We start from the raw sequence: 25,379 nt of genomic DNA, 5'->3' as shown, positions 1-25,379 counted from the left end.
TGTTTCCAGGTTCTGGCTATGACAAACAAAGCTGCTATGAACATAGTTGAGCACATGTCCTTGTGGCACAATTGAGCATCCTTTGGATATATACCCAAAAGTGGTATTGTTGGGTCTTGAGAAAGGTTGTTTCCTAATTTTCTGAGAAAGCGCCAGCCACACTGACATCCAAAGAGGCTATACCAGCTTGCATTCAGAAACAGAGAAAGTTGGTGAGGAAAGCCAAAGTCCGTAAGTCAACCCATTGGGGCGGTGACTTCAATGAAGTCCTCTCAGCAGTGGCGCATGGCACTCAAGCAGCTGCCAGCAGACTTCAGCAGAGGGGTTCTGACCAGGGCAAGGCAATATTGCATCCCCACCACCTCGTGCCTCCACTGCTAGAATCCTATTCTTCTCTGTCTCTGTCCTCCAAAGGAGTCCTCATGGGTCCTCATGCAGACAGAGCAAGCCATGGCGACTCCCGGAAGAGAGCATGCAACTTTACCCTCCCGCTGCATGGGAAGCTTTGAAGAGCGAACGGTTCTCCAATCAGAAAAGATTCCAGACTCTTCGAACATCTAAAAAGTTATTTATTTGTACAATTACATAAATATTTTCATGTCTACATGTGAACATGATGCTTCTGTTCTCAGGTGTAAAAAAAAAATCAACACAATTAGAGTCTTTAGAAAATGATTACCTTATTCCAAAGCAAGAAAAATTCCAAAACAAAGCTGTAGACTGAATGGGTGGAAACAGTGGGAAGAGGTCTGGCCGAGGGTGCGGAGGGGTTCAAAACAAAGAGCACAACAAATCCCGGAACTTGGGACTTTAGAGGAAAAAACTCCACAAAAACACATATGCAAAACTGAAACTGACCATCCAAAGTGAAGGTTAGTAACCTCGCGACCAGCTGCGCTCTAAGTTGATACAACTAACACGTGTCCTGGCACATTTGCTCCTCCAGAGACAAGGACCTCTGTCCAGTTTACTCTAACCAAGCATACTGATATTTAAGATGGCAGCAGCCTTCAGGGCCAACCGAACCGCACACTGGCTGTGCGTTCCTAGGGAGACACTGAGCTCCTCTGAATCCGTTTCCTTGTTTTTAAAATGTAGACAATTGCTACTGAGCTACTTTGGGGGGGAAAGAGACAATTAAATCTGTAAAAAGTACTAACTGCCCCTGGCAATAAATGACATTCAATAAAGGTAATATTTTTTGTGTGTGTCACAAAGAGAGGAATCTGATTCTGCCAATCTGTTCCAGGTAGTTCAGTCGCTCAGTTAAGCTGGACCTTCTGATGTCATCTGATCACAGTCATTGATGACAAAGCCATTTTACTGGAGAGCTGTGCATGCCCCTCTATTAGATGTCCCTCAGCAGCAGACAGCTTTCTCAGGACACTCGCTTCTGATAAAACAGTTACCTCTAGGCACACACAGTAGGCATTTGTGACAAACTCCACGGGACCCCACCAAGTGACAGAAAAGTTTCCTTATGCTTACGCCTACCAAGAGACATTGCTTTAAGCACCACAGGTCAAGGCAGGGCCATATAGGATGCCCTGGGTGACGAGGACCTGGACCCCCTGGGAAAATGGACCCTGGCGTCCCTCCAGCTGTTTGGGAGCAGCATGTACAAATCTGCAGAATTGGCTCTTGGTGGGACAGAAATCTCTCCTCAGAGTAAAGAGGGATGCAGGGAAGCTTTTGGGTTGGGGTGTAAATTGGGGAGCCACATTTAGGCAGAAAATGCAAGGAGCCAGAAGAGCCAGAGCATCTAACCCAAGTCAGGGATTCTGTCCTCAGAAGATAGAGGGCAAGCACATCCTGGTATCAAGATGCCAGCCACACAAGGCAGAGAGCAGCAGGCACATCTGAGGGACCCTTCAGCTTGCAGGGCCCATGTGCCCTATGTAATGCCAAGCTTTCTGGGAGCTCTTAGTATGGAAAGGCTCTGGATGGGCGTTCTCCAGGGGACTTGACTAGGCTTTTGGTACTGACGGTTTCCCATTTCACTGCCAGCCTTACAAATACAGGAGGCGGAGCTCTGAGGAGTGCTGGCTTTCTCTCCTATACCAGAATCCAAGCAGGGTTTGGAGGGAGCAGTCCTACCCGGTGTCTGCAGATACACCAGGTTAAGTTCCCACACGCTGCAGGAAGGCTAGCAGGACGGTCGGGGCTCATGATGAGCTTCACTCCCCCCACTGCTGTTTGTTGGGGCTACCCCTGCAGGCTCAACCAGACTGAGCGGATGCAGGCTCACCTAGAAGGAGCACCTTGGCCTGCCCAGGGCTGCCACCTGGAGCTCTCAGATGCACTGCTCTTCATCCCTGTCACTCAGAAGCAGGGACCATTTGTCCCCAGTGTCATCTGCCGTGCCACCACGACGAGACAGTCTGTCTGGTGTCAAGGAGGACAGAGACACTTGGCTCACATAGCTGACCTGGTCCCACGACGTGGCCTTAGGAGAATCCCGCCGTCGGTCATCCATGCCAACGTGCACACTGACCTGGGATGCATTCAGAGGCTTCATGCGGCCATGGGCCTGCGCCTCGTATCTCTCCACATCAGGTTTTCTGTAGCTGGAAGGCAAGAATCCAAGAGTACTTGAATCATAAGGCTCTTTCTCGTGGGTGAAATCAACATTTTTCAGTAACACATGTAACAGAATTTCATGGGTCTTGACGGAAAAAGAACCTGAATTCCCATGACTCAAGTTCACCTGATCCAGAAACTTTCTGTCACAACCCCACACAGTAGGCTGTCATTCACTTTCATTCAATGAATGTATGAATCAGGAAATCAATGTCTTACTTTTCTGGCAGTGTTAGGGACTGAAACCAGGGTCTTGCACATGCTAGAGAGGGGCTCTGCTAGTGAGTGGTATCCCTAGTCCGTGAACATCTTTGTTAAGGAGGAAAACTGGTGATATACGGGGACCATGTGCTGGCATGTGTTCATACAAATAGCTCCTGAGCACATGAGAAAGGCCCAGCCTAAGACAATGGGCAAGCGATCAGTTTCTTGTCCAGGGTGCTGAAAAGCCACTGCAGAAACCCACTCAGGTCCTTTGCCGTTTTCCCGGATAAATAACAGGGAACGAGGACAAGGAAGCAGGCTGTGTGCCCCCACCGCTGTGAACATATACAGCGGAGCCTGCCGGGACTCCAGCAGCGCTCCAGGCCCAGGACTCACCACTTGAGCTGAAGAGAGGAGAGCACCACAGACACAGAGGAGGCTGCCATGGCCGCTGAGCCCATCCACGGCTGCAGGACGATGCCAATGGGCATGAAGACACCTGCCATAAAAAGGGCAAGCGTCACCTGACTGCCAGGGAACACTGAGAGCCCTCCTCGGGGAACGGAGGAGATAACTATGCCCACGAGCTTCTGAGGTCAGACCATCTTCCAAAGCTAGCAGAGGTGCTGTGAAGGGAAGGTGGGTCTCTCTTGCCTATCTGATTAGATCTATGAATTGGTAGCATCACCAACTCAGGGACTGGGAACCACAGGGGACAAGCACTATAGATGGTCATAGTCCCTGTCTACAGAGATAACAATCTGGTCTGTTGGGAGGGCCGAAAGCCAGGTCCCAGACATCCCCCTGCAGGAGTCTAAGAAAGGACTGAAATGAAATTCCTGAGCAGGCTCTGGAGACAGAAAGACCCTTGTCTGACTTCGAGATTCAGGAGGCTGGGGCAGACTGGATAATTTCTATTATGGAAGTCACCGCTAGCCACTTGTACACAAAAGAGAAACAGACAGAAAAGCTGTGCTTAAGAACTTTCGGCCAGGGGCTAACAAGACAGCCTAGTGGGTGAAGGAACTTCCTGCCAAGCCTAATGGCCTGGGAGTGTTCCGAGGACCACATAATGGAATGCAAGAACTGATTCTGGCACGGAATCCTCTCACCTCAATCAATACTCAAGTGCGCACACACGCACGCACGCACACACACGCAGGTACGCACACATTCACACACACGCACATGCACACACGCAGGCACGCACACACATGCACACGCACACATGCACATACGCACACACATACACACACAAATAAAATGTAACAAAAAAAATTAATCTTCAGGTCCTTTCAGCCTACGAAGCCTTGCAGAAGTGTCTGGAACGATCCCTTGCCTGGTTCCTCATTATTTGGGCGGGGAGTGGGAGGGAAGGGCAGTTTTAAAGCAGAAATATTTTTTCTCTCCAGGTCATTTGTGGCAGTTAGACCAGAGTCTGGGCAGGATTAACTTTAAAGACAGGCTCTAAGACAATAGGTTATGTGTCTGGCATCGCAGGCACCTCAAAACACTCCACGATGCTCATTACTCAGTCCACGTGTCTTAATAAAGCTTCAGAGATTAGGGTCACCTTAAAGGAATGGCCAAGCCTCTTAAGCAGCAGTCTACAGAGGGCCAGAGTGAAGGAAGCTGTGAGGCCCCCTCAGGACTTTCCATACCATGTCTGGCCAGCCAGCCCAAGGGAAAGATGATTCAAGAGTTCATCATGGACTTAGCAGAAAGACCAAAGGTGACGTAAGAGGTGAGAGCTGCCCCTACCTACCTGCGGCAATAGGTATTCCAACCATGTTATAAATCAATGCCAGCACCAGATTGACCCGGATCCGCCGGACAGTCCTCTTGGAAAGATGAATACTGGCCACCACATCCAGTAAGTCATTCTACAGGAGAGGAGCACGCTTGAATAATGAACTCGTGCCAACCCCAGCCCCTCCTATGACCTGGACACAGCCGAGCTCACTCTGATAAGAACCACGTCTGCTGCTTCGATGGCGACATCTGTGCCGGTCCCAATAGCAATCCCCACGTCGGCCTGGGCCAAGGCTGGGGAGTCATTCACCCCATCTCCCACCATGGCTACTTTCTGCCCTTCATTCTGGAGTTCCTGGACCTTGGCCACCTTGTGAGAAGGCAGTACCTCAGCAAAGACTTTGTTGATGCCAACCTGAAAGGAAGGAAATCAATGCCTTAATGTAGGTGAGAGATGACCAGAAGTGGAGATCCTTAGCAGCAATGACATTCTCATGGCTTTGCATATGCCCGGCTGGCTGGAGGAGGGTGTGCAGGGGTAGAAGTACAATGTTCAGACATTCACACTAGAGCCATGGGTTATGGGGAGCCATCCGGCGACACATCCTCGTGCCCCAAGCTCAGAACTAAATGGGCTCTTCAAGTCATTCGCCTCAGTCCATAAGTAGGTTGAAGAAAAAAAAACCCACTCCCATAATAAGATGCTTAAACGATAGGTTTTGTTCTTATTGTTTGTTTATTTTGGTTTGGTTTGGAGACACGGTCTCTATGTAGCTGTGACTGCCTGAAACTTGCCCCATAGATCAAGGTGGAGTCAAACTCAGAGGTCCACCTGCCTCAGCCTCAGCTTTCACACCAGCTGCTTAGATTACTTTCACTTTTTTTTTTTTTTTACTTACTTACTTATCTATTTTACATGAGTGGCCATGTTTATAATTTTCAAGGACAAAGACTGTCTGGTCACTGTCATACCTGAGTGGCAATGGCTCTGGCTGTCTTGCGGTTGTCCCCTGTGATTAGAGCCACATCCACGCCCATGCTTTTCAGTGTGTAGATAGCCAGGGCAGCCTCGGGTTTGACGGCGTCCGCGACGGCAATCATCCCGCAGAGTGCACCTGAAACACAGCATCCGCAATCAGCAACAGCGGACCAGAGGAACTGATCCCCCCAAAGTACCTCATATGTGTCTGGTTCTGTTGATTTGCCTTTTTTTTTCAGTCCTGAAAATGATGGCAAAGTGTACACAGTGGCTCCTGAAGGGGTGGGAGCAGGGACAATCTCACATACTCCTCCAAAACCCTGCGGATTGTCCATAGTTTCCACTGGGAACATATATTATTTTGCCAAGAACCTTTTGTATAATAAGAACCTAGAGTATCAATGGAGTACTACATAGCAGAAAAAAAATGACATCTTGAAATTTGCAGGCAAATGGATAGATCTAAAAACATCATATCAAGTGAGGTAACCCAGACTAGAAACACAAATATCATATGTATGGCTTTTAGACATAAAGCAATAAATAAATAAATAAATAAGCCTACAATTCACAATCCCAGAGAACCTAGACAACAATGAGGACCCTAAGAGAGACATACATGGATCTAATCTACATGGGAAGTAGAAAAAGGCAAGATCTCCTGAGTAAATTGGAGCATGGAGACCATGGGAGAGAGTAGAAGGGGAGGAAAGAGGAAGGGAAGAGAGCAGAGTAAAATACATAGCTCAATAAAAACTAGACACACACACACATACATACATACACACACACACAGGAATATTTAAATAGAAAATAGAAAACTCTCAAAATATGAAATACAAATGGCTGAAATATTCATTTAAATGTTGACATCCTCAGGCACCATGAAAATAAAAGCAAATTAAAACAAAAAACAGAACCTAGTGTATGTTTGCTTATTGAAATATGAGAAATATACAAACGCTGCTTACAGTGATGGACAGCTAGCCTAGGAAAGCTGTCCGTCTTTGTCTCTTCCCACAGAAAACATGTATTGTACAGTATGCTTTCTCCTAAAGCTCCTGGCTGCGATGTGACACAGTAAGAGGAATACACCGGGCACAGAGCCTCTCCTTATCCCAGTTCTATCAGAAGGACTTGCAGAGCCCAAGGTTTATAAGGACTATGGGGGTAGAAATGAGGCAGGAAGGCATATTTGACTGGAGCATTCAAAATACAGGGTTGTAAACTATTTTTTGTTCAAACCCAGTTTTAGTTCTAATAATGAACACTAGAGTGAACAAATCGTAGGCTCCGATCTCTCCAGCACACAGCCTGGCGTACCCTGAGTGCTAAGACACCTACAGTTGTGAGAAACTGTGCCCACCCATGAATCGGACAGGGGGAAGCTGCAGGGGCCTCCGTCCACTAAGGCTTCTGCAGGGAGGCCTCTGAATTCCTGTTTTGTCTGCAGTGACGAGTGAGACGGGTGACCGAATTGTCACCTTAGACAGACGCAAAGATGACAAGAAGCAATTTAGACTTCTAGGAGCAAAATCAAGGCACTGATTCTAGGCACTGAATCAAGATGGAGATACGACAAAGGAAAGCCTCGACTCTTGACTGAGAGTGGAGAGTGGGAGAAACAGTCTTCCCAGGGAAGAGACACCAAACAGCTAGCCCTGGAAACATACATAAAAGAAACATCGTACAGACTGAGCTGGCTGTACTTATGTATTTGGAAATATACACATACATACATTTACACTGTCTTAGTCAGGGTTTCTATTGCTGCGATGAAACACCATGATCAAAAACACAAGTTGAGGAGGAAAGAGATTATTTGACTTACACACAGATCACAGTCCATCACTGGGGGAAGTCAGAACAGGAACTCAAGCAGGACTAGAACCTAGAGGTAGAAGCTGATGCAGAGGCCATGGAAGGTGCTGCTTGCTGGCTTGCTTCCCACGGCTTGCTCAGCCTAATTTCTTATAGAAACCAGAACCAACACCCCAGGGATGGTACCACCTCCCCTAACACCCTACTCAATTGATCATTAATTTAAAAAATGCCTTACGGCTGCATCTCATGGAGGCATTTCCTCGACTGAGGCTCCTTCCTCTGTGGTAACAATAGCTTGTGCCAAGTTGACACAAAAAAATCAGCCGGCACATACATATATGTTAACAATTAATGAATTTGAGGCCATGATTTTGAGAGCAAAGAGAGGTATATTGGAGAGTTTAGAGGGAGGAAAGGGAAGGGAAGATGACGTGATTACATTATAATCTCAAAACTAAAAGAAGTCATTTTAAAAAAGAAGGGGCCCCAAGAGAAGTAAGCAAGTGAAAAGAGCAAGAGATCCTGGAAACACAGCAGAGTAACAGAAGGGAGACTTTCAAGATAAGAAAAAAGAGAGAAAAACCAAGGCAAGCAAAAGGAAGAGGAGAGAAAGGGGACAAGAAGAAAAAGAAAGAATGGAAGGGAGAGGAAGGGGAAGACAGAGGAGCCTCCTACAGAGCTGGCAGGGTGAACTGTGCTCTAATCTCAGGCAGAGGTTACCATCAATAGCCACCAGGATGGCTGTCTGTCCTTTCATCTCGTGGTCTGTCATGGTGTCACTGATCTCACTGGAGATGGTCAAACCGTTGCGCCTCATCCATTCCCGGTTTCCAATCAGCACCGAGAAGGTCTGCGGGCCTGAACCTATTCAAAAGAGAGCGGTTACTCCTGGAAAGGCCAGCTTCACAGTGAATGAAGTAAAACCCAGACACTGACTATAACCTCCTGCGACACTCCCCTTGAATGACCAGAAAGAGACGCAGTATAAAGAACACCAGTGTGAATTAAATGCAGTGTTTCATGCCTTCTATATGTGTGAAAATGCTGTCGGCATGTTAAACATCATGTAATGTGTTTGCATGCCACTAGAGGTACTTATTTAATGTATGAGAAAGAGTATTTTGCTTGCATGTATGTATGTATGCACACCATGTGCATGCCTGACACTCATGGAGGTCAGAGGGTGTCAGATCCCACGAAACTGGAATTACAGATGGTTGTGAGCCCCCATGTGAGTACTGGAACAGGACCTGGGTCGTCTGCAAGAAAAGCAAGTGTTCTAAACAGCTGAGACATCTCTCCAGGCCCTGATGCTTTTTTTTTTATAGGAGTTAGAGGATGGCGTTTTAGGTCAGACCGAAGAATGTGTTAACTAGATTATTTTCTGGCAGGATTATATGACCCAAAGTGAATCAACAAAATCAGGTAAGTCTGTTTCTATGATACATATACATGTTATTGTTTGAGATAGAGTCTTACATTGACAAGGGGATATAAATGTGTGGGTATACATACACATACACACACACTCACACACACAACACTCATATATGAATCTAACAAGATCAAATTACTGCTCTATGTCATGACAAGCTAATGGAAATGCTGTCCTTGAAACCATGATTGTGTAGAAAGAAGCAGAATGGGATAAAGTCTCACCTAGAGTCCCCTGATTTCCTGCATGATCAGGCCCCTTCCCCTCGTCTTTGAAAGACAAATGTACAGAGACCGCCTAAACAAGTGACTCACTGTCAGTCCTACAGGCTAAGAAAGGAACTCTTCTGTTGCTGCTTCCAAACGTTTGCGTATTTCTACCATTGCCTGCAAAACACTGATCTGCAGAGACGCTCATTCTATTTCTATAAACACACTGGTGACAGAAATTCCTTTGGTGGACATGGAGCTCACTGACCACCCACTTTGATGAGCTGACTCATCAAAGCTGTAAGATGTGCACAAGCAGGGCTGGACCTTTCCAAAGCATCACCTTGGATTTCTGGCCACAAATAAATAGTTTCTTCTGTCTCTTTAAGTGCATGCTTGACTCTTGCTGGCTGGGATCTTCCACAACAATGTAGCTCAGGTTGGTTGTATACGCCTGGTACTCCTGCCCTATCTCCCAAGTCCTGTGACTGAAGGCAAGCAGTACACCCAGCCTCTGTGACAGGCTTTAGAACCACGGCTCCAGAAAGCACAAGCGACTTTTGATCTGCCACCTTCTAGCAGTCTATGACCCTGCTGAGACACTACCAGCTTCTGCATGCTCTAATGGAAAAGTCACCTTAGGGATTGAAACTATTAAAAGGCAGCACATGGATGGCATCTAATAACATCGCCTCAATAAGGATTTACTTGGGGGGGGGCATTCTAGTGCTCGCTACCAGTTTAATGTAATCTGGGAAATATTGGGGGTGGGGGAAGCAGGCAAGGGAGATGGCTCAGTGCTTAAATGTGCTTGCTATGCAAGCTTGGGAACCTAAGTTTTGATCCCCAGCACTCATATCAAAGCCTGGTCCGTGGAACCCCAGCACCATGGGAGGGATCAGACAGGAAGAACACTGGCCTGCCAGCCTAGCCCACAACAGTGAGTTCCTGCCAGCCAAGCCCACAACAGGGAGCTCTAGGTTCAGCAAGAGAATCTTCAGGGGTTAAAAGTGGAGAGTGGTAGAGCGGGACACCTAACACCCCCCTTCCTCTGCATGCACACATAAGCAAGTCCTGCCATCACCACACACAGATAGACACACTTGTGCAGACACCATGTACACACAGGAATAAAAGAAAGAAGTTAGGAAGGCAGACAGACAGACAAGGTAGGGTGCAGGCAGTGCCGCATGCCTGCAATCCCAGCACTCAGAAGGTGAGACAGGAGAACCCCAGAAGTTCAAGACAAGCCTAAGTTACACAGTTTGACCTTGCCTTAAACAAAATCAATCAAACAAACAAAAAACCAGTAAAACTGAAATCAGCATCTGCCATTGGGCAGTGTCTTTCCCTGGTGTGAACAGACCATTTCCGCTTCCCTGACTTTCTGTCAGCTCTGAAAGCACATAACACCAGAGAGCACCCAGCTGGGGAAGCGACAGGGAGAACAGATGCTGTGCCACTGCCCCCCGGTAGCTACGGGAAGGAGAATCAGTCTGGAGTGAGAAAGATGACATTCCAGGGAAGGAGTAGCTATGACTCTGAGTCCTATGCTACTTGGGCCTTCCATAGGCATGAGAATCTGGAGGCATCAGTCAGGGACGGTAGTGCACACCTACAGTCTCGGCTACCTGGAAGGCTGAGGTGGGAGGGTCACTCGAGTCCACAGGTTGGAAGCTAACACAGCAAAACCCATTGCAAAAACAAAATACATAAAAATTTTAGATGAACCAAAGCAGGCAAGAGAAAAAGCAGGCATTACTGGGGTAGGCAAGGCACAGAGTGTCCAGCAGTGGGCCTTTCATCTCTACAGCAAGGGAATCACACAGTTGGGTCTGGTACAGACTGGCTTGACTTTGCTTTCACCCAAGATGGGTCCAGCCACTCCCAGATCCAGGAGGGACAAATGCAAGAAATACCTTTTGTGGGAGAGTTGCCAACCCCATTCAGGAGACCAGTCGGATCACTGTGGGCCAGGATGCTTTCCACGTTGCTAACTTTACAGCCAATCCCACAGCCTGGCACTGCCTGGAAGTCTGTGCAGTATCCAAGGGTCTCTGTCCCAAGTTCCTGTGGAGGCAGGAGAGCAGGACAGAGACTGGAGTGAGGCCAGTGAGGAGAAGCAGGTAGGAGCAGGGAAAGGCGAAGTGAAGGAAGGGCACTATGAGCTCAGCAAACGTTCTCTCATCAGACTCAGGGTTGGTTGTCAACCTGAGTCAGGTTAAAGAGTTAAGCCCTCCCTAGGTGAATTCCTCGTGACACGGGCAGGCTGCGGATCCAAGAGAAAAGTCCAATCACCTCATACTGTGCAGACGTTTTCATGTTGAAAGTGATTACACTACAACGATGGGCTCGTAAGTGGAGTGGGACAAAGTCACTCTGAAGCTGCCAGACATCATTCCCCGTGTGTGATACCCAGGGAAGGGATCAGAAATGATGGCAGTCATCAGAACAGCCAGCAAGGGAAAGTCTTTCCCCTGACCCATACAGGGAGAGGTCAAGCAGCAGTGTGTTGACCCCTCTGAGGGACAAGCACAGTATAAAATTTTTCAAACACCCTCTCCCTTGTTGATGTTTTCCTGAGGTACCTATATCACCCCATATATCAATGATAAAATTTTTCTCAAGCCATTTAGACACTATCAGTATAGTCCCCTAATGCATTCCAGGGCAGAAGGAGAGGTACAGTGCTTCTCTGAACTCCCCAAATTCAGGCTTCTTAGCTCACGTGTGCTAAATGTTTGCGTCCCCTCACCCTCACCGAATAAAGAAATTACTGAAGTACCTGTCTTCCCCTGCCTCAGACTTAGATTCTCAGAAGGCAGAGGAGTCATGTCTCACTCATTCTGTCCTACGTCCTGTGTTATCATCTCGTTCCACAAATAACCATGATGGAGCCACTACAAGCCCTGTCTACCACAAGTGACGACCTCCTCCAAGGCAGCTCAGCAGGGAAGTGCGTGGAGGATGAGGTTGATGAGAAAGAAGGGGTTGTGATGTGTGAGGCCAAGGCCAAAGCCTGAAATGCAATGCCAAGGTCTGCATACCTCTTTGCAGTATTTGGTGACTGCCACACCCAAGGGGTGCTCGCTGCTGGCCTCTGCAGTACCCACCACGGCCAGAACCTTCCTGAGGGACAGTGTAGCCGTGTCCACAAGCAACAGGAACCGCATGACTCTGGGGACCCCATGGGTGATGGTGCCAGTTTTGTCAAACATAACAGTCTTTATCTGCAAGAACAACTTCATGTCAGGACTTAACATGGAGGCAGCTTTCAGAGTTCCCGCGTCTTAAGGCAGAGCTTCTTCCAACCTGCCTTGGGCAGGGAACTACTGCTACCTTCCCAACTCTGCAGGCAACAACTGCCAGTCTGTACAGCTGACTGTACTTTTCCTTTGACCCAGTAGAGGGCAGCAGGTTGCTCTGTTCAGACCATGATCCAAGAGCAGCAGATTAAAAACACTGTTGGATCCCCAAGCTCAGTGGTAGCCTCAGCCTTCAATACTGTTAATTGATCTTCTCCCTCCAGACATCCCTGCTCCCCTAGTTCACCCTTACCGCACAGCCAGTCTGACTTTCCCAGCATGCAGCCTAGCGGCTTGAAGGAGCAGCCTACTCTACTGTGTGATCTTCCAAAGCTTTTATAACAAGGCTCTCCCTCAACACGTTCTCTGTCTCAGAGTTTCTTCTAGTTGTTCGTTAATTTTTTTCAGCACAGTGTCTCCAGGTGCTGTGGGGCTGAGTGCTAGGGTCAGAGCAGTGGAGGGAAACGCAGCAGACTTCATGTATGGTCCACACAGCTGCCTGGTCCCCTCGGGTGATCTTCACCTACCCACCATTTCACTTCCACAACACCCCTACCGCATCAGCAGGCCAGCTCTTACTCAACTTCCCCGAGCACCAGCACTACTTAAGGACCCCTGAACAGACCAAGCCCCAGTACAGTGTCCTGACGGAGTCGTAGTCCTAATACTCAGTATTTGGGACACCTGTCCTTCCCCTATGCTGTAAGATCCTTGGAAACTTGGAGCCGTGACTAGTGTCAGAGCCTGGTGCGGAGCCCGCCTGCAGGAAGTGTTCAGCAAACAGCGCAGAGAACAGATAGGAGTGCAGACTGCAGTGCTGGGCAAAAGGAGGACTTTGGGCTCTTAGATACAGTCTCACTAGGCAGTTCAGGTAAGACGTGAACTCATGATCCTGCTGCCTCGGCCTCCTGAGAGCTGGGACTGCAGGCACATATCACCACCAGACCTAAGTGAAGAGTCGTAATAGACACTGTCGCTCTTCCAAGTCACAGGAACCTGTGAGCTGGCAACTTGGTTAACAGCTGCAGGTTACCTAACCTCCCCCTGATGCAGTCTCTTACGAATCCCATCTACCACATGAGATGGAGTTCATGACTGTCCACGAAGCAGCGAATTGTACAGCCATTAACTGCTGCTGGTTTTGCTGCTACTCCCAGGCAGTCATGGCTTCCTGCTCCAGCCACCAACACTTACCGGCAGGCTTTCCTCTTAAGAACAGTAAGGAGTTACTATGTTATAAGTAAAAACTGTTATCCAAGTTCCCACAGAGGACCTGACAGGGCTTACCTTGTGTGCCATCTCCAGAGGCTTGCCTCCTTTGATCAGGACACCATTCTGGGCAGCCACCCCGGTGCCCACCATAACTGCTGTGGGTGTGGCCAGCCCCAAGGAGCAGGGGCAGGCAATGCACAGCACGGTGATGGACGTCTGGAAGGCGAAACGGATGATCACCTCTGTCTGCGAGATATGCTTACTCGGGTTCTGCAGAGGAGGGAAACATCAGATGGGGCATTCAGGGAGAAGTCGCACACCAAGACCGCCACAGTGGGGCTGTAGGAACTGAGAACGCAGTGAGCTAGTTTAGGGAACACGCCTGTATCCTGTGCAGCTTCAGTATCAGAGCTGACTTCCATGCCCCACTTCCTACTTCCCCAACTTCTTCCTATAGCTTCCCTCAAAGAGGCAAGGTGGGACAGAAACAGAGTCATGTAGACCCTAGTGGAGCACAAACTCAGAAGTCAGACCACGTAGGTCATACGCCCAGTGCTACTGTTAACTTCACCCCTCTCTGCCTTAGCTTCCCTGGGTATAAAATGGTGATTAAGGTATCTCACAAAGTGCTTTGTGCTTATAAATGAGACAAAAGCACATAAACAGACATCTGCACAGAACAGCACTGGCACGGCATGTTAGAAATTACAACCATCATTGTTTTGAGTTTCATTATTATGAACGCTTCAATAGCTCTCCAAAGAATCTACATTCAGATGATGCAAGGATATCTATCCCCATTTTCTTTCCGTTATAGCAAAACCTGGGGATGACCAAAAGGGAATTGGTCAACTAAGCTACAGACACAATGGAGTACTAGGCAACTGACCAGAAGATGAGGCTACATGCACTAAGGCAGAAAGGAACCAGTTAGACAGTGAGATTTAAAAGGCAGCATAAGGAAACCTGCTATGGTTTCCTTAAATCTTCTGTCTAACGCATCAACCACAGAAAGCTGCAAAGGGTAGCACGGGGGCACTTCTAGTAACAGCTTTATTCTTCTAGGCATGTTTCATCACCCAAAGAAAGCAATAGAGAGGTCTGCTTTACGGTGTCATGGCACACGGTGAGATTAGTACTCGCTGTCTGGGATCGCCACTCATCTTGCTGCATTTTCATAATGGTTACGGCTGTGGGACACTGTTCTAAGAACCATGACACTCACTAATCATAATAAAAAGTGTGTTTTCTGAAATGAGATTATGAATCACAACTTCTTCACATCCTTTATCCTTTCAAAAGACACGATTTTAAAACAAGGCATGCTGTAAGAGTTATTTAATATTCATAGAAGCCACTGTAGTCATGTAGAAGGGCATGCTACTTAACAAATATGGGATTTAAGAGATAAAGACAATGTGATCCTTTTAACTGTCATTCTTACTAAAATGACACTTGGCATTTTAGTGGCACTGATAAACTTTGAGAACTAACATGAGCACTCCCTACGAACGACACTCTTGCCGCAGGGACAACAGTATGTGAAAGAAACAGGCAGCACCCCAGTTGTTAACACACACCCTGAGTTAGAAATGGAAACAAAGAATCAGAGTAAGAGGACAAAGTGCGGAGCAGCAGAGAGCCACATGCTCGCCACTTCCCAAAGAGCGGAACCCCTGACCGTCAGGCTGGGCGCTGCTGTTGGCAATTCTAGGAACACATTCACGGGTCACTCTTTAGAGCACCAAAGGGCTTCTCAGATGCCACAAAGGACTCAATTAAGACTTTCTCAACTTAATATACAAACACCGAGGGAGAAAATGGCATCTCAGTAAACGGTGTACACTGTGTGTGATATACCTTTACCCGCGGGCAGAAACTATTTGAAAAGAAGAAACAGGTTTTGTATTTAGTTCTTTACTCTGTTACTCTAAGCTAAAATAAGCCCTGGCATGGGTTAATACGAGATGATGCTCCACTCACTGGTGGCATTGATGGGTTATTGATGGGTTCAGGCCTGGCACTGCTGGCCTCTCAACTGTGGGCCTCCAGGAGTCAGTTCATAAAACCACAGTCATAAAAACAACAATGTCTTTAGACATCACTGATGTCCGCTCTTGTTTCTTAAGCACATACATTTTTCTGAGGATACATTGTATTTTCCATTTGTTTTTGAAGTTTGATAAAACAGTATTTCCTAAGATAGTGTTCTTCACATAGTTCTTAAAATTAGAACTCTCCTTATGCTACTGTTAAATAACTGTTTAATCATCAGAAAGCCTTGTCTACAATGACATATAGCCTTTCAGTAGTAACACTGAGAAGCGCCACTGTTTGGGGAGGCAGGATATTAAAGCTGGTGTTAGTAGCTAATGAGATCAAAAAACACATTTTCCCTAAGATCTAGCACAGTATTGTGTCATCAAAATTGTGGTCTATTTTCTATAACGAATGTCTTATAATGGCCAATAAATTCCTGAAGCACTCCAACTGGGAGCCAAATGATGAACATTATCTCTAAGTAGAAAGCAAAGTGCATTTGTGTATGTGTGTATCAGTGCCAACGATGGAACCCAGGGCCTTGCACAAACTGAGTGAGTACCTGCCGCTGAGTGAGATCCCTGACCTTCAGTGAGCATCCTCACTAAAGAACTTCAGAAGTAGACTGATTACCCTACGATGACGCAGACTTTGCTGTCCATAAGTGAAAAAAGCAAATAAGACCTAATGGATAGATAATAAAGCCCAGGGAATCCAAGACACGAGAGAATAGGGTTAATGGCAGTAAGTTACTTAAAGCATGACAACCATCCTGTCCAAGGCACCCGACTTACAGGGAAGTATTTCTGAACAACACCAAAATCGACAAAACCGATGACAATCCACACCACCAATGTCAAGGTTGAAATGATGATGATAAATGGGACAAAGTATCCACTAAACCGGTCAGCCAGCTGCTGAATGGGCGCCTATGAAAATAAAGCAGTAAGACCACAGACGGTTACAACCACAGACAAGACTAAGGTTTGGGTCCAAGCTCCCTCCATTCCCGCTTAGGAATCATCTCCTCGGTAACTGATGGGTTGTACTATGAACCTTGAGATTAACCCTCACGTTTCTTTGTCTGGAGGCAGGATACAATGTAGCCCGGTCATTCTGGAGCTGGAGGCAGGATACACTGTAGCCCCGGGCGGTCTGGAGCTGGCCTGGGCCCAGAATGAGCGTGAAGTCCTGATCTTCCAGTGTCCTGGACTAGCTAGGGATGTAAGGTCTGTGTGGCCCCACCACTCCATTTTAGTCAGTGCTGGAGATGGACTCCAGGACCTCTGGTATGCTAGGCTGTGACCACTTCTCAAAGGAGGGATTTCATCACGTATTTTAATTTTCATCACTACCTTTGACATCTGAGCCTCTTCCACCAGCTTCACAATCTGAGCCAGCGTGGTGTCATTGCCCACGTGGGTGGCTTTAATGAGCACAGAGCCGTGAGCATTTATAGAGCCAGCGATCACTATGCTGCCGGGTTTCTTAGTGACAGGCATGGCCTCTCCTAGAAGAGAAGACCCAAGTCAATGACTCGCTCAGCCCAGTCTGTGTCATATGCACCAGCGACGACCATGACCCCACTGAAGGGAACATAAAACAAACCACCTAACCTGTGATGAGGGACTCATCGGCCATGGTATTGCCTTCCAAGACTTTCCCATCCACTGGGAACTTGCCCCCAGGGACAACCTTGATGATATCACCTCGCTGCACCAGCTCCATGGGCACTTGCTCCTCTCTGCAACAGAAGACATCCAGATAACATCCTCCTGGTCTGTAATCAGACCGGGTCCTAGACTGACTACCGGACCTTTTACAGCTAAACCCTATGTATGAGAGCTCTAAATTAGCAGACACAATCAATCTTGCATCAAAAATATTCAGGAAAGGGATTAGGACGTAGCTTGGTGGTTCAACACTTGCTTAGCATGTAAGAGGCCCTGGGTCCCATCTCCAGTAAAATCTATCTATCTATCTGTCTATCTCTCGCTCTCTTTCTCTCTCTCTCTCACACACACACACAGGAGGAGGGACCTGTCTGTACTCAATATTCACATATTTTTACATTATTGTTCTCTAAACAATACAGTATAATACCTATTCACATAGTAATTGCATTATAAATGTGTCATCATTATTCTAGAGATGATTTAAAGTATACGGAAAGATGTGAAATTCTATACAAATACTATTCCATTTCAGAGGAAGGGCTTAAGAATGGGGTGACTTGGTATCTGAGGGTCCTAGAACCAAATCTCATTTCTGCTAGGCGATGGCTATACTTGCTTGGCACTGAGCGATGGCAAGGGGCTGAGCTTGACAGGGGCGTGTGCAGTTGAAAGCAGACTTCCACTGCCATGCTAAGGGCTAGAGACTTTACCCAAAGAAAGCAGGAAGTTGCTGAAGGATTCCACCATACAGCAGTACAGATGAACTGGTGCAACATAGGCCTTTAGAAAGGTTACCGGTCTGAACGTGGAGAAGCACCAGCAGCCAATGCAAGCTTAGGACAGCCACTCAAGGTAATGACTACAGTGGCCTGGACAACATCACTAACTACAAGATGGACACTTGCTGTGAGCTACAAAGATGATATAAAAAGATCACAAACTCTACTGATGGACACACCCACCTGAGGATTAAGTTGTCCTCACCAAGGGTCACGACTGTGGCTTCTGTGGCTTGGAGCGACATGAGTTTTGCAAGGGCTTCTGAGGTTTTGCTCTAGGAAATAACCGGAAGGCAAATTGAGAGCTGACTGTCCGAACCCAGACAGACACTCGCAAGCATGGTGTCAAAGGTGGTGCAGACACCACTAACCACCAAGGCAGCCACGCACGCCAGTGCCACAAGGAAAGCCCAGGCCAGGGCTGCCTAAGAAGATCTCGGAATTCCATTTCAGATTAAAACAATTCCAGTCTCCCCGATGGCCGTTTTCTTTCACCCTCAAAATAATTTTCTTCCCCTTCTTTTACAGGCTCCATTCCAATGCTGGGCTCGGTAAAGTGTTACACATCACCCGAGTCACCCAAGCCTGAGGTGGAGGTGTGCATTTCTACACTAACTACAACCCATTAGGCACTAAGAGACCATGTGAGCTCAGGCATAAAGTTCAAAGTTTGCTCCCCTGTGCAATTACCCGAACAAAGGTTTTACTAATTAGCCAGATTAGCTTGGATTCCAGAAGGAACAACCAGCTGGGAGATTAGTGACTGCAGCCCCTAATTACACAGGGGTTCAGATTCCTCTGTCATTCTCTACAGCCTGTATAATTAATGGATCTCAGCACATGCTGCCAATGGACTGAGATTCAGGTTACTGGAAGGAATGGTGCTTTTCTTAACCTGTAGCTAGTGGTAGCTACCTTGGCCACGTGCTCCAGCCACCGCCCAAGGGCAATGAACACGAAGAGCATGGGGGGTGTGTCAAAGAATGTCACAGGGCTCTTCTCAGCCTTCTCAGCGATGGCAACCACCAGGATGACCAGGGAGTAGGCGTAGGCAATGGTCGTGGCCAGTACGATGAGCACATCCATGTTGGCTGACTTGTGTCTCAAGGATTTGTAGGCTTGAACATAGAAGTACCACCCACCAAAGAACTGAAAGACAGAGAGAGCAAGGGTTAGACAAAGTGGAGGAGGTCCAGGAGCCTGCGGGATGACGAGGATTCTAGGGGCATGTACGTATCTGGTATCACTCTGTTCTCAGAGATTATTTATTACTGATGACACACACTCTTCCTCAGCCTCCAATGAATCATATTTTCTGGTCAGAGCGCTACTGGCCACAGAAGTGGATGAGCCCTTAAGGACATGAGGCCTTTAAAGTGCAGGCGAGCCATGCACATGTCCGTGATAAGAGGATGGTAACAATGATGATGATGGCTCACTTCTACTGTAAATGGTCACTAGAGAGAAGGTAAATCAATGGCATAGGTCCATGACTCAAATGAAAGAGACAGCATCCGTTAGTGTCTAACATAACCCCGCTTCCATCAACAAACATCTGTGTCTGTGTAGGCTGAACATGCATATACACATAAACACAAACACACATGCCCACATACACACACATTTGTTCTATTTGTGATACACAGGAGCGATGGATGCCTAACTCCTGAAGACACAGCAGCAATGCCAGAGAACAGGACTGGGCCAGAGGAGTGCATAACTAGTCAGAACACCTTCCCCTTTGCTTCCGTATTGCTGAAATTACTTAGGATAAGGCAAAGCGAATTTGCAATTAAAGAGAAAATACAGGAAAATAATTCAGCCTACAGATGGTTACCCCCTAAATAGTCCCAGTTTTATATGCCAAAATGTGCACATGCAGACATTCTCTACGCATATACATGCCTGCATACACAGATGTTCTACGGAACCTGCCTGTGTTAAAAGGTGATTTTACCCAAAGCTGAAGACCATGGCTTTGCCTTTCAGGATAGAACATTCAAGAGAAGCATGAGCTCCAGAGACATTCATCTAATAATTCTAACGGACTTGAGGGGTGACTGAACAATGGCACACTTGCCTAGCATGTATGAGATCCTGAGTCTTGTTACCGGTAACACACACACACACACACACACACACACACACAAGCTTACAAGGAGAGCGTGGTTGTTCTAACAAGCTTCAATCACTTGCAAAGAAGTGACTGTGAAGCTGTCAGTGAAGCCAGGCCTTTCTTAGTTCCCACTTTTGCAGTCCTCCCTGGCCAAAAGACAGAAATAAGAGCAGCAGCTACCCAGAGGTGAGGCAGCAAAGTTGCAGTGAAGAACCACTGGAACCAAGCTAAAGGGCTGCTGACACAGTTGAAGGGCAGAGATCCACTAGTCCTGCCTGGGCACCAAGGGCAGAGGTTTGCCCAGCTTTCCAATACATACTTGGACAAAGGTACACAGGATGAAGAAGATGAGATTTAGAATGGACAGTCCTGGAATGATGTTGTGGTCCAGGACCATCGTTTCATGGGGCTTATTGCTGGGGATTAACATGTAGATCATCAAGCCCATGACAGGGATGCCAAACACCAGGCTACACAGGAAAGATTTCTTCCACCTGGAAGACAAAATCAGCAACATGGACACATCAGAACTGAGATCAGGTTAGACCTAAGATGGACTAAACCAAAAGTGAGGCTCACCCCTGACACTATCGTCAATCTAAAGGACCAGACATGACTAAAAAGATCTTTGGGCTCAGCTCTGCCTTTGCACAAGCTGCTATATGTGACCACCAATTTGTAGGCGCAGCAACTGAGGACTCGAAGATGAGAACTATCTCCAAAGAGGTTACCACCCCCAGCCCACAGCAGCCTAGCGTTCTCTATGTTGTCTTCTGCAGATTCCCCTCAAAGCAAGAAATGGATGAAAACAGTATTTTATTAGTATAAGCTTAGTTACACATTCAATTTCTAAACAACTATTTAAAATAAGAGTATAAGATTAGTGAGGCTGTCAGTAAACAGGGTCACAGAGGATATCTGTGGCCTCATGTGAGATACAACATGCATGATATTCCAAACAGGCCATACGGAACTTTCACTGAAGGTTCTTTTAAATTCTGTATCCTAATGTAGCTCCTGCAATCCTGCGCACGCAGGCTGCTGCCTGAGGCCATCCAAGAGGCAGACTCGCTGCTTCCCAAATTCTCACCTGCCAATCCCCTGCACCCTGGGCAAGCTGACTGGACCACTCTGCAGGCACTCCAAAAGCCCCAGAAGGACCCTCACTCCCTAGTGATTCCTTTAGCTTAACACACTTCTCCGGGTTGCAAATCCTGGGTCTCCTGGTTCCTGGACCTTCCAGAATCTGCCTAAGTCACTGATGCCATAGTTCACGCACTCACTCCCAACAAGGCAAGGAGCCACTCGGAGGATCTGTGCTATACACAACAGCAGCCTTCAAGTGTGTCGAAAGACTAAGCGACCATCCTTAACTATAAATGAACCTATATCTGCATCCTAGGCCACCCCACCCCACCCCACCCCCACTTTGGGCTGGAGATGTTGGGGCCTAAGTGCATGCTAAGCATACCCTCTGTCACTGGGCTAAGTGCCCTTCCCTGCACCGGCTCTTTCCTTTCCACGTAGCTTTGAGGACTGTCTTCAGATCCTACTTCTAGAACTTATGTAAATCAAGGCTAAATAGATTGTAAAAGAAAAAGCCAACATTCCCCTCCCTCTATCCCATCTAAAGCACATCTAGTATGTCAGCCACCCACTACAGGTGACTATTTAGAGTTAATTTAAAATTAAAACCAGTGAAACTTTAAAAAAAAGAAAACCTCAGTTTTACACTCATACTAGCGCATTTCAAGAACACTATCGAGCTAGGCGGTACCGACACAGAGGCTGCCAACAGCCAGACACTTCTACAGACAGCATGCTCCCTGCTGATGCCGCCCCAAGGGTAAAAGGCAATGAACCCAGGAAGCTTGGGTGGCTAGGCCATAGTCGAGCATGACAGCCGGCATCTGCACTAGCCAGAGTCAGTGGACAGAGGAGGGTGGAGGCTTAGACAGGGCTACCCTTCACCTTCTGTTTTCTACCTACTGTTTTATTTCCATCTTGTGGTCCAAGTGATGAGCGTTGGGATGTCTCTGGGCCAAGGAAGCATGAAAGCCGAGTTCCTTGTGATTGAAAGAGACGGGTGGGGAGCAAGAAAGATGGCGGTTAAAACACGCACAAGTGGAAAGCGTTCCCAGCCCCGGAAGTTAAAATCTCAGAGTTGCCCTGGTGACCTAAGGTTTTCCTCTCATCACCTCTTTGTCCCAAATGGCTGCCAAACCTTGTTCAGAGAGAGGTTCGGTATTCTCCATGATGAGACTGTACCACCCCACGGACATGGTGCTGAATGGCCATGCCTCTCCCTACTGTGAGCAAAGCCAGTCGGTATTGTCACACTGACTTCAATGGGTCCCGAAGCTGACCAGGGTTGACTTCAAAAGACTCTCAAGTTAGAATTCCAGGTGTCTTGTGGTCTGGCACTTCGCCTATGCAAGAGGAAAGTGAGGGCCAGAGAGAACAAGTATACTGAAATACTGGGTGCAAAGCGTGGGGCTCTAGGCTTCTGAGCAACTTCCTACTGCGTTCAGGACCTCTCTACTTGAAGAGTGGCTTTTTCAATGTCCTGACAGGCTGTGCCTCAGGACACACAGAGAAAGCCTGTGCTTTCTCTAAGCCCTGCTGCCACCACCTTCACCTGAGCACTACGTCTCTGCTGCTCCTTGTGAATACGCACGGGAAAGCTGCCACAAGACGCCTTCTCAGCAAACAGAGAGGGCCCAGCACGCTGGTGCTGAGGAGCTCCAAAATGAAAAGTCACGGTGTTGGACTAGAAGTCCAAACATCAGGGAGGAGTTGCTCCAGACACCACTCACACAACTGATGCAAAAGCAAGAGGATTTTTATTCTGTCGTGACAGGGCCCTTCAGGTTCAGGATATGAAAGACATCTGATAGCTGTTGCAGTCCATCTTTTAAAGCAAAAAGCCACAGACACAAGGGAGGGGGAACCTGAAGGTTGTTTTCCAACTTATTAGATTGGCTTATTCAAAGGGTTATTAGCAGTGATTGGTCTATTCCAGGGCAGGAGAATAGCTGTGTGGTCAGGTGAGATAAGGGGAGCATCTGTGGGCCATCCTGACCTTGTTTTAGTGACTAAATCAATACATCAGGAACTGAGTCAACATCTGTGGGTTGTCTTTGCCTCAATTCCCAGAATGGAGTTATATTTGAAGATTATTCACAAGGACACAGGAGGATGAGCAGTCTAGCATGTGTGTGTGGCGGGGGGAACTGTCCCGTTTCCAAACGCTAAGAGGCTTCAGAAAATGTCTTTAGAGCTGAGGAGTCTCAGAAATGCATTTAGAGTCTTTCAACAGTAGAAGGGCAATTGAGGCAACACAAGACAAATACTCTTGTAACTAATTCTGGCTTAGCTGTATCAGGACAAGATGCCCCAGAGTCATGAGCCTGGAAGCCCGGCAATCTTCCAATATTTCTCCACTGTGGACCAAGGTCCAGGAGGCTGCACCAAGTCACTGAGCAGGGCGGAGGCAGCTAAGGGTATTAGAAGTCAAAGGGGAAGTGAGACGTGTTTGAAGAGTCCCACTGAGAGCTCTCCTCCCTGCTTATCACATCATGGCAATTCCTTAGCCCGTGAGTGACATGTGGACACTATTCTCCCAGATTCGGGGTACTGTAGAATGGCCTCTGAGCTGGCAGTACCATCTTGCCTCCTGTATCGGTGAGCAAGAACCTAACTCCTCTGAGGCTCTATCCTCATTTAGTTGTGAAGCTAGTTAGCCTACTTGTATAAAAACATCAGCAGCATTTCCATATGCAAAAGCTCTGCTGGGCCACACAACAAACATCTCTCTCTATACACACGCCCAAGGAAGAGACAATTAAAGATAACATGGCATTAAGCCTAATGTGATGTTTCATTTCATAAGCAGTCAGTTTTGCTAAGTAATTAACCCTTACTCCTGGCTGCTACAGGTTAATCTTACTAGTTTGGACTGTCTTAACCCATTCCAGTCACCATGGATGGTCATTCTGTCAAGTCTGGTATAATACCAACCAGAAGGAGGAAATGGGAGATCTGTGGACAGACACAGGGAGCGGGAGGAAGGACAGTCATGAACCCTCTGTTCCTAATGCAAAGAGAACCATGTTCCCCTACAAGCCTAGCAGGGAGGTGAGTGTGGGATTATCTGCATAGCGCCATCGTTCCCTGAGTCTGCACACACCTGGCACAGATAGAAATTGTATTTGTAAATAGAGGTTAGGCAGCTTAACTCTCCAAACCAGGTCCAGATTGATGATCTTCAGGAGATATTTAAAACTAAAAGTAATGTCTCTTTCCTCTCATCTCTTTCTTTAAAAAAAAAAAAAGTGTGAGTGTATGTATGCACACAAGTGTGGAAGCCAAGGCTAACAGCCCTGGGGAGTCGGTTCTTGCCGACCATGGGTTCCAGGATCAAACCTGAGTCGTCAGGCTTGCACAGCAAAGCACTTCCAGCTGCTGAGCCCCTTGCCAGCCTCACCTCTGACCATTGACACTCTGCTCACACAACCTGCTACTAACTAACCTTCTTCAATTAATTACGCGACCGTACTACTCTCTGGAAAAGTCCGTAGCTTTTACAAGACTTTTCAATTCAGCTTAGCTACCTTTCTCTGGCGATTATATACCACTCCTTTGTAAAAGTGGACACACAGCTTTCAGGAAGGGACTACCTCAATAATCTTGATGATATCCCGTGGACCAATGATTTCAGGATCAAACTTCACGTGGGCTTTGTTGGTGGCGAGGGCCACAGAGGCGTAAGTGATGCCATTTGTCCTCGTGAGCTTGGACTCTATGTTGTGGACACAGGAAGCACATGTCATCCCTATGATCTGCAAGACAAGAGGACAAAAATCCCAGGACTGAGAGCAGCCTTTCCGATGTACCACAGGGACTTGAGTGACAGGCATTTACTTCTTCCAGTTTCTTCCCCAGACACTGGACTCCTACTCCTAAACCCATGTGCAAGATTCATCCCTATCACTGTCCCAATGACTTCTGCAGCTTTCTTCCTGTTCCAGAATACGCAACGGCAATCACTCAGCCAGTGGCTGAGGACCGAGGTTTGACTTTTGGCTCTCTAAGAATGAATGAGATTTTGGAAAACACTTCGCATTGTGTTTTCTCACCAGCAACACTGCAGCAATCGTTGCATATCAAGTATACAGAAGAGCGCCTTTGCAAAATCTTTGGAACCCTTCAAGTGTTGCCGGTATCTGATCTGCAGCCTTTGTCTGGCCACTCAGCTCCGGCCCTGCT

The 25,379-nt window shown here is 47.3% G+C and overlaps 1 protein-coding gene across 2 annotated transcripts in view; it reads right to left on the bottom strand.

The window, feature by feature from the left end:
- Positions 1-548: 548 nt before the first annotated feature.
- The window catches only part of Atp7b (ATPase copper transporting beta), a 74,331-nt gene continuing 49,500 nt past the window's right edge, over positions 549-25,379 (bottom strand). For both annotated transcript variants that reach the window (XM_087900817.1, XM_087900816.1), the window contains 17 exons: positions 24,791-24,952; positions 22,101-22,177; positions 20,431-20,605; positions 18,911-19,144; positions 18,179-18,270; positions 17,157-17,284; positions 16,896-17,050; positions 16,335-16,469; positions 13,576-13,770; positions 12,031-12,213; positions 10,903-11,053; positions 8,060-8,203; positions 5,509-5,651; positions 4,748-4,951; positions 4,550-4,667; positions 3,181-3,283; positions 549-2,567 (listed from right to left, as the gene is read on the bottom strand). In XM_087900817.1, coding sequence (XP_087756943.1) covers positions 2,294-2,567; positions 3,181-3,283; positions 4,550-4,667; positions 4,748-4,951; positions 5,509-5,651; positions 8,060-8,203; positions 10,903-11,053; positions 12,031-12,213; positions 13,576-13,770; positions 16,335-16,469; positions 16,896-17,050; positions 17,157-17,284; positions 18,179-18,270; positions 18,911-19,144; positions 20,431-20,605; positions 22,101-22,177; positions 24,791-24,952 — 2,673 coding nt within the window. In that variant the 3' untranslated portion in view covers positions 549-2,293. The remainder of the gene's footprint in view (positions 2,568-3,180; positions 3,284-4,549; positions 4,668-4,747; positions 4,952-5,508; positions 5,652-8,059; positions 8,204-10,902; positions 11,054-12,030; positions 12,214-13,575; positions 13,771-16,334; positions 16,470-16,895; positions 17,051-17,156; positions 17,285-18,178; positions 18,271-18,910; positions 19,145-20,430; positions 20,606-22,100; positions 22,178-24,790; positions 24,953-25,379) is intronic.

This window comes from Myodes glareolus, chromosome 23 (assembly GCF_982192425.1).
Source record: "Myodes glareolus chromosome 23, mMyoGla1.1, whole genome shotgun sequence".
Lineage (NCBI taxonomy): Eukaryota > Metazoa > Chordata > Mammalia > Rodentia > Cricetidae > Myodes > Myodes glareolus.
This window is presented reverse-complemented; position numbering and strand designations above follow the sequence as displayed.